Source organism: Lytechinus pictus, chromosome 16 (genome assembly GCF_037042905.1).
Source record: "Lytechinus pictus isolate F3 Inbred chromosome 16, Lp3.0, whole genome shotgun sequence".
Taxonomy (NCBI): Eukaryota; Metazoa; Echinodermata; class Echinoidea; order Temnopleuroida; family Toxopneustidae; genus Lytechinus; species Lytechinus pictus.
This window is the reverse complement of record NC_087260.1, coordinates 1117301-1133833: the sequence shown is the minus strand read 5'-3', so window position 1 is coordinate 1133833 and position 16533 is coordinate 1117301. Positions and strand designations below refer to the sequence as shown.

The following is a 16533-nucleotide window of genomic DNA, read 5'->3' as shown; positions in this document are numbered from 1 at the left end:
AATGCCTATTAACTGACAGCAGTAAAATACTGTATGTGTACGCCCACTACAATAGAGTATGTGTACCTACCACTGGGGGAGGCAGCTGCGTGTATTTAATTTGGGTCTCCCAGAAATTGATAAATCCCTTATCCGGATTGGTGCTGGTCCCAACGTGTCCGGATAAAAGAGGTCTGACCGTGTTAGTGTTTTCTAATTTTTGCACAATAACTCATAGTGATATGTAATCTAGGCTACAAGCTACCAAATAAGATGATCGCTGTAATATTCTATGAGAATTATATAATTCATCAGGCAATTAAAACACTGGGTCTAACTAAGGTTACCTGTCTGAGTTCAATGAGGTTGAGGAGAGCATTGTCTTGCAAGGCAGAGTCCATACAAGCTGGTAGAGAAGGTTGAAGACTCAACAATGTCTGGGTCAAGAGCTCACAGACCATCAGAACTGCATCAGGGAAAACCTGATCACACCATTGTACCTACAGAGAAGGTCAAAATATTATATGAGGTCATACAAGCTTGTAGAGAAGGTTTAAGACTGAACAATGTCTTGGTCAAGAGCTCACAGATCACCAGAATTGTACAAATGAAAACCTGACCATTGAACCTACATGTACATGTCAAAATTGTATGAGAACGTAAAAAAAAAAAAAACTAGAGTAAGTATACCAAGATCAATTCTTTATTTCGCATAAAGTTTGAACAATTAGATCTTAAACCTTTTTCAACTGGGTTATTTCAGACAAGGATAATTCAGGGGGGGGGGGGAGGTAATATGACCACCCCTTCCAATGTTGGTCTCTGATTTTGCAATCGGTGGCAAAATTTGCAGGTCCGTAGAGCCGGATGTAAACTACAGTAAAATTTTCAATTTTGTTGTATTTTTAATTAATCAATTATGTAAATAAGTGTATGAAATTTGGCCTCAATGTGTTATTTTGTGCATTTTTGTTTGCCTTTAACTCACTTTACATGTTAGCTAGAAGAATAGAATGTTAATTTTGGGTGAAAATATAAATTTTTGCATTTCTAACAAATATCTACAACAAATGTCAAAACATAATTAATTTCCTTTGTATTTTACTGTTTTCTAAAATTCCTGTCGTTTTTTTACTTTATTTTGATCATTATCTTGATGAATCGTTTGTGATCATAAATACCCGGTAGCATAAAATAGATCTATTCAAACCGGCAAAAGTAAAAAATAATCATACGTAGTGAAGAAATTCATCGAGGGTCCATTTAAATAATCCAGGGTTAACCTTAAAAAAATGTACTTCCAGGGGAGATTAATAGAATACAGAGAATAGGCTGGATTTAAGATCAAGATTCAATGAAGTTGCTGTGACCTTCAATGGTCTGATACACTAGCGTACCTACGGGGGGGGGCAGTCTGCCCCCCCCTGACGAGCCACAACCCATGCAAAGGACGTATCCCTGCCCCCTCCCCCCCCCCCCCCCGACGAGCTTGAAAGACCTTTTTTGCCCCCCCCCCCTGACGAGCTTGAAGAACTTTTTTTTTTTTTTTTTCCTTGTCAAATTTTTTGGCGGACGGTTTTGCCCCCCCTGTGGAAAATCCTAGGTACGCCACTGGTCTGATAACATGGCCATCAGAATATTTTCTACATTTAGGTTAAATTTCAATACCTACTTTACATTTTGAGATAACATGAAGAGGAAGGGTTCATTCATAGATCAGATAGAAGCTCTGAAGGCATATGTACATAATTATTACACATACAAGCCTCTTTTTCATCAATGCAATAAAATTTTGTACTTCCTGTACATTCCTTCCAGATGATTGCTTGCTGGCATATAGCATAATGTATTCATATGTTTTTTACATAACCCATATCTATAAATACATTTAGAATATGCAACAGTTATATATTAATCTAACTGTTTCTAACAGCTGCATATTAACAGCCCTATCCCTGACCCTTATTGTTGGTAGTAAATATATTACCTCTCTATGCCACGTTGTAAGCAATGTTTCATAGAATGTTGACAACCATTCTGCAAGAACCTTTTCTCTGTTTGTTTCTTGTAGCTGCTGCCACTGTAGTAATAAGGAACTCTATTGAATAGATAAAGAGAGATGACAATAATACTAATACATGTAATAACAATATTCATTTACATGAATCTTTTAAAGTAACATTTCAAGAATGAGAATAGAAAGACTTATGCTTCCACTTTCAGGCCAGAATCAGCATAATAATACTAGTTCGGTTCAAAACATGGTTATGTCCTTTCTTAACCCTCAATCTCCCGGGGTATTTTGATTCTTGTCAATCCCGGGGGGGGGCCATTATGGCCCCCCCTTAAGATCTCGGCCGCCGATTGCGCGAGCGACGCAAAAATTTGCACACTGGTAGTGTGCGATGTAATCTACAAGGCTGTATGGTAAAATTTTCCAAAATAATGAGATTTTATTTTATATGAATTAATTATGCTAATTTATGCATAAATCATACTTTTTGCTATAATTCACTAAATAAAGCTCCTAGAATGCTAATTTTTGGTAAAAAAATTCTTTGCAGCAATCTTAACAATCGCAATTAAAAAAACTTCGGTTCGGAAATCAATTTCTTATGTATTTTATTGTTTTATGAATTTCTTATGTATTTCTTTGTTTTTTTACTTTTTGTTTTTTATTGTTTTTTCAATGGAAATCATTCCAGACTTAGTTCTGATCATAAACAAGGCAAAATTAATTCAGTTTAATCAGTAAAAGTAGAAATAATGATACATTTATGAATTTTGGCTAAATACACAATTTGCATTGGATTTGTACATGAAATCACGTTTATGAGCAATTTTGGGTCTGACATGCACTTACATAATGTTGCGTAATGTCGTAACCGTGTACCCGGGCGTCACAAATTTGGTCTCAAAATTTGCGCGAGACTTGAAAGTAAAAAGTCAGTGAGCGGCAAGGTCAAAAAAATTTGCGCAGCAGATATATCGCGAAAATTGTCAAGGGGGGGGGCCATTATGGCCCCCCCCGGGAGAATTAGGGTTAACTCATATTAACAATGTTTCAAAATGACGATCATAAAAATTGTAAACAAATTAATAAGATCCTTGTTTTTCCAAAATCACAATTCCTTGGAAGGAAAATGTCATTTGGTACATTTCCTGTGTAAATAAAAATCCATGCACAAGTACAGTTGCAAGCAAGTTTGGAGTGGTACAGAGAGAGAGATTGATCTCTTTTAATTAATATAATAATTCCTTACCTGTGATAATCTGTCTATATCTATTACAGTTACTATTAGTATTCATTATTTTCATTATTACTATTATCATCATCATCATCATCACTTTCATCATCATTACTATCATCATTTTCATTATTTATCAATATCATTATATTTGGCGGTGCCTGGGTATGGAAAAGGTTAATCTAATGACTGGTCTACAGACCTTCCTCCCCTCAACTGACCAGATGCAACAAAAATTGAATAAAGATGACAAAGGAAAAGTAAAAGAAAGAAAACTCATTATTACAAATAATAATAATAATACATTTGAATGGACCTACCTTATGGCATTTGTAATAATAATTCTTGAGCTCTGGCAGTCTCTCCATGTCCTTGAATATTTTCACATATTTCTGTGTAGCCTCTGGCAAAGAAATAATATACATGTAGGATGCAGTTAGAAGAATTATTTTGGGGCCTCAATATTTAATCAAAACATAATTGATATCTTCCTAAATGTTAAATCAGAAATGTTAATTGTCCTTACTTCTTTCATCATTTTCTTTTGCCATAGTGGACCATTTGGTCAGTTTGAAAGGGAGAAAAGTACATACAATTATATTTTCTTATTCCAGCAAACAAAGAAAAAGAAAGATGAGTGAGTTTTATCCCATTTTTATTGTTTAATTTGGAGCGGTATCCACCCCCTAAAAGTTTAGTGAAACATGTTCACAACACAAAGAGCAGACACCACGTTGTTTCTTGATCGTTTTCTTTATAATAAGTAAATTTTGAGACCAAATTTAAGATGCCTGTGCATGTGATTTCAAAGTTACACAACATTTCATTAATGCATGCCAGACCCAAAATTGTGAGAAGAGTATTTTGTAATAGTTACTCACCGAGTGAATGTGAATTGAAGGCACTGACAAGTTGAGGACTGAGAAGAGCTTCTAAACGATTCTTTAAAACTTCCAGACTCTGACATCTCTCGTCATAATCACCACAATGAGCCAACATACTCTGCACAAAACATACCAGTGACAAATTTATTTAACGGCATTTTCTCATACAAGGATGTCAAGTTTACTATATAAGAAAGTTTGAGAAAAATCAGACAAATAATGAGAAAGTTATGAGCATTTGAATATTCCTATCACTATTTGCTATGGAGATCCTCCCAATGGCAATGCGACATATATGTGTGATGTGAACAACTTTCCCTTTGATAGACTATAAAATACTCCCAAAATATCTCTTTATCCATAATATATTCTTTGAAAATCTGCATTACAAGCCCTCCTATATAAAAATTCATGATCTACTGACAGATTCAATAAAAGAGGCATTTTAAGTGATATACAAAAGCAATGGAAAAGTTGTTCACATGTGACATCACAGATCTTTGTCACATTGCCAATTGGAGGATCTAGATGGATCAAGCTGTCTTGTTCCAAAGGTTTCATTTTTTTAATAATGCTCCCATAATATATGATTTTAAGACTGATCTTAAGACTGATTGATTGTACTGATCAAAACAATTAATCACTAAGCTTTCTGTAACTCAGCCTATCATGAGAAGTTTGGATCTTCTCAATGATTCACACAAACTTCCAGACTCTGACATCTCTTATCAAAGTCGCCACACTGAACTAACAAACATGTATAAACGTCATTAATCAAATTTCAAACATGGTAGCAACAATTTTCAATTTAATGTTATTTTCTGATCACCATAGTTTTCATCTTTATTTTTGTTCTCACCACAAATGGAACTTGGTACAATAACTAGTTTTCGGCATCATATGACATGTAAAACAACTTAACATGAATGATTCACATTTTCTTCTTACCAGACTATGCTGCATTGCCAGTAATTTGTTTGCTATCTGTAGATATTTCAAAAAAGCAAAATAAAATACAGTTTACAACACTTATAAAGTCATTGGCCCAGAGCAAAAGAAAAGTACCTAATGAAAACAAAACAGTTCATGGTGAATAGAACAGTTTGAAATGAGACTCGTCTTCCAATAAAATATTTCAGAAAATAACATTCTAACAAGTATGCGAATAGGAATTTCACTAATAATCAATCCAAAGAATGCAAAGAAAAGCCACAAAATTCTGAAACAGGCAAATTGAAATGAATTTAACTTTGATAGAATAGCATTTATCCATTAAACTACTACAGATGACTTGCACAACCTGCCTGCTATCATCATGTATGCTACTACAAATGGAGTGGGAACAAAAGAAAAGGAAGCCAAGCAACAACGCCATTTAGCCCCCGTCAACTGCTCTTACCTTTCCTATGCTGCCCCCCCCCCAGATCATACTCCACATATGGTAATATCTTTATAAAATAACCCGTTGTTTTGAGACCTTATCCAGCCAATCAGAACTCTGGAATTCATGTTACCGGTATTCCAAACTTTGAGAAATCTTGTCTTGTTCAATGTACCTTGGTGGGAAAAGTAAGATCTTGACCCAATTAAAAGGTGCCATGTATCAAGAGTGAGATTGTGAGAAAGTACAGAATTTCAGCTTCATGGTGATATAGATATTATTGAGGCTCAAAATAGAAAGGTTTGCACAATTCGCAAGAGAAAATAGAGGAAGAAAATTCAATTTTTAGGCACATTTTTAGGCCTGAAATTCACTTATCAAAAAAGTGAATACAAAATAAATGACCAATACAAAAAAGAAACACTTTTGCCTGAGGATACAAAGTGCTGCTATTATTACCCCTGCTTTAGTTGTGCTGCCATATAGGCGCTGAACCATTTGAAAGAAACCACCTTGTTTTATGACTTTATCTATGTGATTAAATGTAGCATTTGCTACCATGATAGCGTAATAAAGGAATCAAGTGAAACAAACATTTCGTAGTCTAATACAATACATTGGAAAACAATCATAATACAAACAAGAAATTCACTGACTTTAACCTGTCGGGACACTTTATAAAATTAAGACTAACAATAATAATAATAATCTGCTTTTATACATGTATAACACTTAATACATCGGAACGATGTCTCTGAAAGCGCTTTACAGATATATTATTACCCCGGTCATTGGATCCTGACAAGCCCGCATACAATGTTTGTACTTTCTCCACTCCCTGGGGAGCATAAAAAAAAAAAAAGAGTTCATAAACTCAAATTTTGCTAGGCATACTACATAGGCTTTACCGGGTACCCATTTAACACCTAGGTGGAGAGTGGCAAAGTGTGGATTGATGCCTAGCCAAAGGACGCTAGGCCATGGTGGGATTCGAACACACGACCCTCTAAAATGCAAGGCGAGAGTCACAACCGCTACACCACGATGCCTCTAGCAGTCTCACCTGCATAACATGATTCAATATAGCAGCAGTGCTGGCTTTGAAAATGACTATTTAATAAATTCATTCAATAATTCATATGATAATAAAATACTACATGTTCATTCAGCCGAAATGACATTTGACCTTGATCATGAGACCCAAGAACTGTGAAAGATGATCAATGATATTTCGATTACCTTTATGTCAACATTTCATGAAATAGACCCATAAATTTTCAAAGTTATGATGGCAATTCAGCAAATCCCCCCAACATAGACAAGTTCATTGACCTAAAGTGACCATTGACCTTGGTCATATGATCTGAAACTCACGCAGAATGTTCCCTGATATTTGATTCTCCTTACATGTATGTCCAAGTTTCATGAACTAGTTCCAAATACTTAAAAGTTATGATGACATCCAAAAACTTAACCTTGGTTAAGATTTTATTGTTGATTCCCCCGATATACTTCTAAACTACAAATCGGACGCATCCAAGAATGAATCAAGAATATATAATCTCGGTTCATTGAACCTGAATGACCTTTGACCTTGATCATGTGCCCTGACACTCACAAAGGATGCTCAGTAATACTTGATTAATCTTATGTCCAAGTTTCATGAACTAGATCCATAAAGCTTCAAAGTTATGATGACAATTCAACAAATACCCCCATCATAGCAAAAGTTCATTGACCCCAAATAACCTTTGACCTTGGTCATGTAACCCAAAACTCAGCCAGGGTGTTCAGTACTACATGAACTTGATTACCATTATGTCAAAGTTTCATGAAATAGGTCCAAATACCTTTTAAGTTATGATGACATGTCAAAAACTTAACATTTGGTTTAATAAGACTTCAATGTTGATGGTGCCGCCGCCATCATCGGAAAACAGGCACCTATTATATTCTTGCAAGACAAAAAAAAAATAATAATAAATTTCTTTACAAAATGAGAATGCATACCAGCTGAACATCCTGACTAGCAAATACCTCATCTACATCAGCCATCAAGGTAGTCCAGTTATCAGCTTCCTGTTTAATAAATTCAATTCAATAAAATCAATCAATTCAACTCACATCAACACTTCCTTTATTAAAGAGATTAAAATCTAGCACTGTTTGCAGATTAAAGCACATGAACATATGAGCAACCAACTACCGGTAACCTACCAATCCAGTAACATAAAAAAATTGAATCAAATGAACAAGAAACTACAGTAAAAAAAAGTACGTTCCTGGATTACAATTACTCCACTTTTTAAAACAACTTTTGTGGGTGTACAAACAAATTGAGACACATGGTCAGTGGTAAAGGATAAACTTGTTTTTCTGATTTGATATTTCAGTCAGAGGTCTGTTTCTCAACACCGTCATAAAACATCTTTCCTAAAAAAACAGAAATAGTGAGCTACTTGTCCACTTACCGTTTAAAGAAGCCCTCTTTGCAAAAATCGGGGACAACAACCTGACTAAATTTTTATGACACCTCCAAACCCGTCACAACTTTTTTCGTAATGATGTAGTGACAACATGTGGGAAGACTATGACATGCAAAAGTGCCTTGAAATTTGAAAATTTGAATCTTACATAATCAATCATAGAAATTGAAATTACATTGCAAAACAAGAGGGATAGATCATTCAATACAGATACTGTAATGCACAGGAACTACTAGTATATAAAAGAACTCTTGGTAAAACGTCATAAAAACATTCATATTGAAATAGTAAATTAATTGAATCAATAAAGATTCTGCCACATCGGTCATCCATAATTTGACTCATTCTTTCTTTTCAGACCCTTATCAACATTTGAATACATAATGCATAGAATTTGTCAAATCATGTTTTGGTATCCAAAGATTTAAACAATTTGTTACACTATGTCTTGATGATATTTGGAATCATTTGAATCATGAAATAAATCATTCATAATTTCATTTTCTCAGCAATAGAATGCTCCAGTCGTCATGGTTTAAATATGTATGGTGCATATTTAACATTCATCGTTATTTTCATTAGATGTATATCCTGATTCATCACAGTAATTGCAGTTTTATCATAATTTTGCTTTTTGAAAATTATGCTATTTTGTGACTAAGGCTATGTCTCTCCTGCTCTTTCTGCTGATAGTATTGATCTCAAGGAATTCTAGTTAGGAAGCCTTTGTGAAATGGTTTTAAGATTGGAACTCCATGGTTAGTACATGTAGATAAAGATATGACCAACTTGCCCCAGTGTTGAGAAACAGGCCCCAGAATCTTATGGTTATTTTGTGTTTCAATACATTGGAGAACATTTAGCCCTCGCTCCCCCACCCCCCCCCCCAAAAAAAAAAAAAAAAACCCACTTTCATTTGAGAGAAATAAGATTCAAACATAAATTGTATGTATAATTTTAAACAATGTCACAAGGTAACCTCTATCATATCATTACGTCAAGAAGTTTGCATGAGACTCACTGACAGCAACTAACAAACTGGATTACAACTACTGTACTCAAATTATTAATAAAGGGTTAATGAAATACCTATCACTGGATACTGCAAGAACCATTCATAAATTTGAATAGTTTAGCAAAATACTTAACCAAGTTTTGACAACTTTTCCCTCCAATGTATAGCAGGAAGTCTGCTTCTTTTACTTTTTAATCCTCTACATAGAGCAACCAATTGGGTGTCAAATCCTGCATGCTGCAAAGATGATCAACACAATTTGTTGTGTTGACTACATGAATTCTGTAATCCCCAAGACTTTGTATAGGAACAACCCAGGTCCAGCAGTCAACCGGGTAAGGTTCTTAAACTGTTCATTGGATGTGATGAGGTCCTGGTAGGTTACATTAAATGGTTGGGATACTTGCCTGGAGAGCATCAGATGCTGCCTTCATCCGAGATTTAATGGTATCAATCTCCAACAGCATCTTCATAGACTCTGATGTATCCTCCTCAACCTATGAAGGAAAAAGTTATATTTACATACATTTTGCCATTTATATAGCACCTTTAACAAGCTGGTATCCTGCTATTAGAGTAATATCATAGCAGCTTTTTGACATTCCCCAGTAATTTTTGTATGATAAAATATACCAATTGATATGAAAACCAGCTTGGCTCTTCAATCCCACCGCTGCCCCCAGTGTGGCGAAAATAGAGGGGGGTGTGTGGTTCACAGGGGCTTTCCAATCCTTCTCTCTCTTTTATATCAACTATAGTTCGAGGGGGGTATGGGTAGTACTTGGAAAATGGGCTACGGGGCGCTTCTCTCTCGATCAATCCCTCTCTTGGTAGCGAGCGGTCAACAAAGCAACAGTGGGGCTGAGATCCACGCATTGTGTATGACATAGGTGCAAAACCATTGACGACACGGAGAGCATAATCTTGCAGTGCAACTATATTGGGGCTCCATAGCTCCCATTTTATTGATACACTAAGCTTCCAACCAATCATACTGATGTAGTGTATATACAGTGAAGGCCAATACCCATGCATTATAAATGGCCATATAAAAGTGAACATGATAAATACAATAATAGAACAAGCCTATGAGAACTTGGGTCGGCGCAGGCATCAATGTTTTGGACTATATATATCCCTTGACCCATAACAGTATATAACGGTCCCTAATCTATCTGCATAATCCCCTCTCATTGCACTGTGGGGCTGGCTTGGCAAACATTGCGAGAAAGGGGGTTGGAACAGGTATATGAGTACATCATTAATGTACCATGCATTAAAGTAAGCTGTCCCTTGCTTTCCCAACTGCTCCTGTCAGCCTAACTGCCCACATGCCTGAGTCTTTCCTACCCTAATGATTAAGTCCCTGTGTAAACAGTGGATGGGGGAACCCCAACAAGTTTATGTAACAATTTGCCTAACCCTATTAAACTCTTCTCCTATGTACATGTAAACCCATGGGCAGTGCTTTAGTGTACACTTAGTAACCCCATACTAACAATGGATACCCCTTGTTTTGGTATGGCTATGGTAGTTCCTCGACCCATGGATTATTATGTAACCCCATACCAAGGATGTAATAAGCCCTATGAATCCCCCTTGTTTTGGTATGGCTATGCCAACAGCCATGGCAGTGAGATGACCATAACATACGTAGGGGAGGCTAGGACGCTGTTCGTGTAATACACATACTAGGCAGCCCCGTGGTAGTTCCTCGACCCATGTATTATTATGTAATCCCATACCAAGGATGTAGTAAGCCCTATGAATTCCCCACTAACCTAACGTGATGTGGCCTAGTATGTAAACCCCATAGAGTAATTGGGGATGCACAGCCAGTACATGGATGCTGTTTGTGTGAGCAAGCTAGCTCGAGCATTTACTAGGCTACCCATTAGTAACTGGTACCACTCAAACATACTGTAGAAGAGCTATCTTTGATTCCCTTCATGGACTTTCTCATCCAGGAATCAGAGCTACTCAAAAGCTCATTACGGAGCGCTTTGTTTGGCCTAGCATCAACGCTGATGTCAGGAAATGGGCCAAAACATGCCTCGAGTGTCAAAAGTGTAAAGTACATCGGCACAACAAAGCACCACTTGGTACTTTCACTTCACCTGATGCACGCTTCTCTCATGTGCACATTGACCTCGTTGGCCCACTTCCTTCATCAGAGGGTAACAATTACCTTCTCACTTGTGTTGATCGCTACACCAGATGGCCAGAAGCTATCCCTATCCCAGATATCACTGCGGAGACGGTAGCACGAGCATTTGTGGCCAGATGGGTAGCAGTGTTTGGTGCACCTACTACTCTCACAACTGACAGAGGTAGGCAATTTGAGTCAGCACTTTTCCTTGCACTCACCAACCTCCTCGGCACTAAACGCATCCGCACAACAGCATACCATCCTGCCGCGAATGGTTTAGTGGAGCGTTTTCACCGCCAACTTAAAGCCTCTCTCAAAGCTCATAACAAGGTCCGTTGGACTGAGTCACTCCCTTTAGTCTTGCTGGGTATACGCACAGCAATCAAGGCAGACATTGGATGCTCTGCAGCAGAACTTGTGTTTGGGACTACTGTCACTCTACCTGCACAATTTGTAGCTCCTTCAGAAATTGATGCTGCCGATGACCCATCTAACTATGCCCACAGACTAAAGAGAATGATGCGGGAATTACATCCCACTCCTACTCGAAAACAGGTACATCCTGAACTCAATTCTTCATCTCACATCTTTCTGAGAGATGATGCTGTTACAAAGCCACTGCAGCCTCCATACAGAGGACCCTTCCGAGTCATCCGTCGCACTGACAAGTATTTTATCATTGATTATAATGGTAAACATGAAAATGTCTGTGTCGACAGACTGAAACCGGCTTTCATCAAGCAGGAGGCTACTACTCCTTCATTTCATCATCAAAATCCACCTGACCAAGTTCATGAACAATCCAACTCCATGGACTTGGCAGTGGATTCTGATGACAAGCACATGCCTCCCGAAATTCGTAAGACCCGTTCTGGTCGCCATGTCAGGCTTCCTGCCAAGTACGTTCAATTTTTCGGAGACGGTTGAAACATTTCTCAAATTTCACTGGTGTTTACCAGCCCTTTTATTTGCTTGTTTTATATAGCCAAGTTCCCTTTTACTTTCCCTTGTCGATTTGTTTCTACATTTCTATTCGGTACAAATCTAGGGGGGAGCTACTGTAGTGACTTGACTATATCTTTTTATATATCTATATCTATATATTCTTTCCTTGTATATATTTTCATTTATATTTCAACATACTGTACATGTATATAAATTCTTTCTTTTATTTCCAATTTCATGTCTATATTCTAACTTGTTTATGCCATATGTGCAATGTACTACTATACTGTACTAGCACAGAACAAGGCAACTCATTTCCTGCTCAAATCTACTTGGCAAACACATACTTATATTGAGAAACAACCTTTCTTTTGTTCTTAGACTTGGAGCAAACATCCTTTCATTGTCCCTTGTTTATTGCAATGAACTTGCAGGTATACAACATCACTACAGAGATGCTTGCATATTTGCTTTTCTCACAGTCTACCTCTCTCTTCTTTGTTCTTTTCAACTGTATTTTGCCACCCTTTTTGGCGCTTATTTCTTTGTCTCACCTTTTCTGATGTTGGTAAAAAACAAACTTGTTTTCTCCACCACATCATCACTCTACTCTCTGCCTTCGTCCTGTCCACTCATGCTGACCATCTCATCCAGCTGCTAGTGAGGATCGAATCAAATCTTGTGGAGGATCAATTTATACCTATTTCTCTACATTTTCCATTCTTACTTCTTACCGTCACTTCCACTCCTTCGAAGTCTATATTCTCTGCATATTTAATGAGCTCATTACTTCGCGAGACATATTGTGACATCTGTCCCTTTTTCTACTCTATTTGAAATTGTGAAGTGTATATATTTCTATTCATGGGATTTGTGCAATTTATCTGAGCGGCTGGACCCCATTCTATCCTCTGGCGAGCAAGAATTAAGGTAGGACCTAACTTTTATATTAATATTAGGAGATCGGCTTTGCCAATTTCCTAAACATGAAAGACAAGACTAACTTTTGTCAAGGTGCCTAATGAATAATGAGATTGTTGGATTGGAGAAAACAAGATTGAAATGTAGTGTAGTGTTAGGTTATCTACGGACATGCAAACAAACAAAGCAATTATCATTAATTCCTTTTGGACTGGTAACCAGTGAATTTCATTAAAAAAGGAGACACAATCATATTTTATTACAGCTTTTGAAATGATACAAGCTGCACAATTTTTAATTCTAAATTCTAAATGACAGAAAGACAGATAGACAAACAGTATACAGATGGTCTGTAAGACAGATATAAAAGGGGAAGAAACATAAAAAGGGAGAGACTAATTGATGGATATATACATGAAGATGAAATTGGAGAGACTAATGGATGGACAGGCAGACAGATTGACAGACTTACCTTTTTGATGTCTTCCTTGACTAGTTGCATCTGATCCTTGAGAAAGCCAGCTTCTTGTCTCACAGCCTCAACATCTCGGAGAACACGAGGGAGGTTCTGTAATGCTTGCTGACTCGTCTCTTCCAAAGAGTTATTTACTTCCTAACAGTGAAAGTATAAAAACACATTGTTCATAATTGTTAATATCAGATCTTCTGACCAGAAGACTATGAACCAAATGATTTGGTTTTCCTCCTCTCCTTCACTCTCTTCCTCCACTGTCTGCAGTCATCATCATCATTTTCATCATCAACCTCCTTTGTCCACATCCTCTCTCCTCCTCCTTATCATCATGTTATCATCAACATTACTATCATTATCATTACCATTATCATTAACTTTTTATATTAAACAATCAATTATGGTATATTCTTTTCATAGCTTACCTGGATAAAGAGCTGCAACTTCATAACCAGTGTTGCTGCATGGGCCTAAAAATTGATTGAAAAGGAGTAAGTCACTTTCATTATTTGAAGAGATTGTAATTTATCTTTAATACATAAATTATTATTTACCACATGATGAGTGAGATAACATAAGGTGTCTCAATGATGAATGCAGTGGGAATTGAGATTTAGGGTTCTTACAAAGTTTTAACACAGTCTATCAATGTTCATCAATTGATTGAGGAGTAACTTTAGTGTGTGCTGGGATCTTAGGAAGGAATATTGATCTCACATCATCCTCCAGGAAGATAGCCTGAATGTCTTTGATGGTATCAAATAATGGATTTCTAAGGTGCCAAATCCATTCAATTCTAAATGCTCAAGGAGAGAAAGAGAGATAGGGGGACACTATGAAATTATACATATGAAGAGTTATACAAATATGTCTTCAGTTTTACTGTCGGTTTCCAGATATTAGATGGGGATGGAGAGCTAATGGGGGGGGGGGGCAAATATCTGTCCAAAATCCAAATGATCACAGACGAGTGGCAGCAAGAGCAAGGAAAAAAACAAAAACATTAGGGAACAGCTTTAATATGCAGAGCTCATTCTTCTTTGGGTATACTGCCCAAAGCTACGCAGATTACTGAAATCTGACTGGTGTATGGATATGAGACAAACGTTCATTACACAATCACAAAAATTTGCCTGATTTTTGTTAAGTTATTGCTTGCTCGGCTTCATCAAACCTTTGTTGTAGCTGGTACCGCATGACGTAGTTCTGACGAAGCTTGCAGCCTAGCAAGAGAAAACTTAGCAAAAATCAGGTAAATTTTTGTGAAATCTTGTGTAATGAAGAACGTTGTTATCATGCAGAACTATTTACCTCTGTTTGACAGGCTTAGCTCTCAACACCCTGGTTTACAATACAATTCTATATGAGCTTGTTAGCAGCAGTGTGATTTCTACCTAATATTTTGATGCGTAGTATGCTGTGTTAGGCTGTGTCTTGCTAAAAAATACAAAGGTGTAAACCAGGCTAAAGACACAAACGAAAGTAATCTACAAAGTTTTCACTTTGAAAAAGTCCTGGGAATTGAAAAATATACAACATGGGGATAATTTTTTCCACATATATATTCTTGGGTTTGGGTCTTATCTATCAAATGAATGTATTAAACATTTTGGCAGATAGTTACACTTGACTGAGCACTGTCCACTTCTGTAAAACTCGCAAAATATGCTAATTTTCACGCTGTGTCAAGGGGCAAGGGTGAAAAACAAACAAACAATGCTGTACATTTCTCATATTTTTCTATTGCATTCTTAGTAAAAGAAAATGAAACAGATACACTTTAATATTCTTTCACAGCTTTGCTACCAAAATTAATATTTTAACCCCAGGAAAAATCAACTTTAACCTTTTTTATGCTAGCTGAATTTAAGGACATTTATCATGAAACAAATCACTGTAAACATAAGTTTATTTCAGACATCCCCCAGAATATATATTTTTTTTTAATTTTGTCATTTAAAGGGGTTTATATTTCATAGTTCATTCAATATCTATTTCTAAACAATTTTCCCCTTGCATGAATAGGAATAACAGAAGAAAATCAAACATTAGCCATTTTATGCAAATCACTTGCTACATGTAAACCAGATATCATCACAATGGTCTAGGTGTATGTGGATGGGGGGCATTGTTGCTTTAGAGAGTATATTGGACAAGGAAACAAGTTTAAAAAGCAAAAAGGTATCTTCAAATCAATTTTCTGAGCTATAGTCCACAAGCTCTTTAAGACTTACATAAACTTTTATCCATATAACTATTTCCAAGTTCTGTGCAAATCGTCTTTGACCAATTTGTTTAAAGTAAGTGGTGCTCACTCAAGCGGAAATATTTGCTAACTGTCATACTGCCATTTGCTTAATGGGGTTTATAACAATTCATAGATATGGAAAAAGCTTCAGGATATTACAAATATCTCATTTTATAGGACAATTTCAAAATCTAAACTCTTTTTTATGTGAACTGTATATTGTAGTTGATAATGTGGGCCATAGATTACTAACATCTTTTTGTTCAGGAGAATCCTTCTGTGTCCTAAATGCAGCATTCACCCAGTCCTTTACATCAAAGTTGGCATCCAAAAACTTGGAGAAGTCCTAGAAATAAGAAAATCAACCATAAATAATATAAAATGATTATATGTGCTTGACTGAATAGCAGGTAGAAACAAATCAAATGCAAACAGGGATAAATGTAAACAAGAGGAGTACCTCATGTTGTCTCATCTGCTTTCAATATAGCAGCAGTGCTGACATTGAAAATGACTGTACAATAATTATTCACAAAAAACATTATTGATATGATAATAAAATGCTATGTTCATTGTAGTCTGGTCTGTTAGCGAAATTATGTGGACACGGTGGACAAAAGCATGATTTTTTCTCCAGACCTTTGTTTATGTATAAGAATTAAAAATGGGGTATGCTCCAAAAAATCTGGCTGCAGGAACAGTGAAAAAATGGGTGAAAATGTCAGAATTTATGAGTTTAGATTGGTCTGATATATAGACTAGCGCCAGTGCAAAACTCAATAGTAGTGCATTATTTTGCATTGGT

At 36.4% G+C, this 16533-nt stretch overlaps 1 protein-coding gene across 1 annotated transcript; it reads right to left on the bottom strand.

Annotated features, from left to right (window-relative positions):
• Window positions 1-290: 290 nt before the first annotated feature.
• Window positions 291-16081, bottom strand: LOC129279032 (conserved oligomeric Golgi complex subunit 7-like). Its single transcript, XM_054915144.2, has 10 exons — window positions 15982-16081; window positions 13906-13950; window positions 13481-13621; window positions 9401-9490; window positions 7503-7571; window positions 5060-5095; window positions 4109-4229; window positions 3548-3630; window positions 1967-2077; window positions 291-479 (listed from the first exon to the last, which is right to left on the bottom strand). Exons 2-10 carry the CDS (start codon window positions 13927-13929, stop codon window positions 291-293), a joined length of 864 nt encoding a protein of 287 aa, XP_054771119.2. The 5' UTR covers window positions 13930-13950; window positions 15982-16081.
• Between the last annotated feature and the right edge of the window lie 452 nt (window positions 16082-16533).

What these genes read in the sequence shown, in the direction of transcription:
- LOC129279032 (XM_054915144.2), bottom strand. Translation starts at nt 13,929, where the DNA reads ATGAAGTTGCAGCTCTTTATCCAG. An exon ending in CTAGTCAGGATGTTCAGCTG is followed by an intron (nt 5,096 to 7,502) that starts GTATGCATTCTC and finishes AAATATCTACAG; the next exon opens with ATAGCAAACAAATTACTGGC. An exon ending in ATTATTACAAATGCCATAAG is followed by an intron (nt 2,078 to 3,547) that starts GTAGGTCCATTC and finishes TCTATTCAATAG; the next exon opens with AGTTCCTTATTACTACAGTG.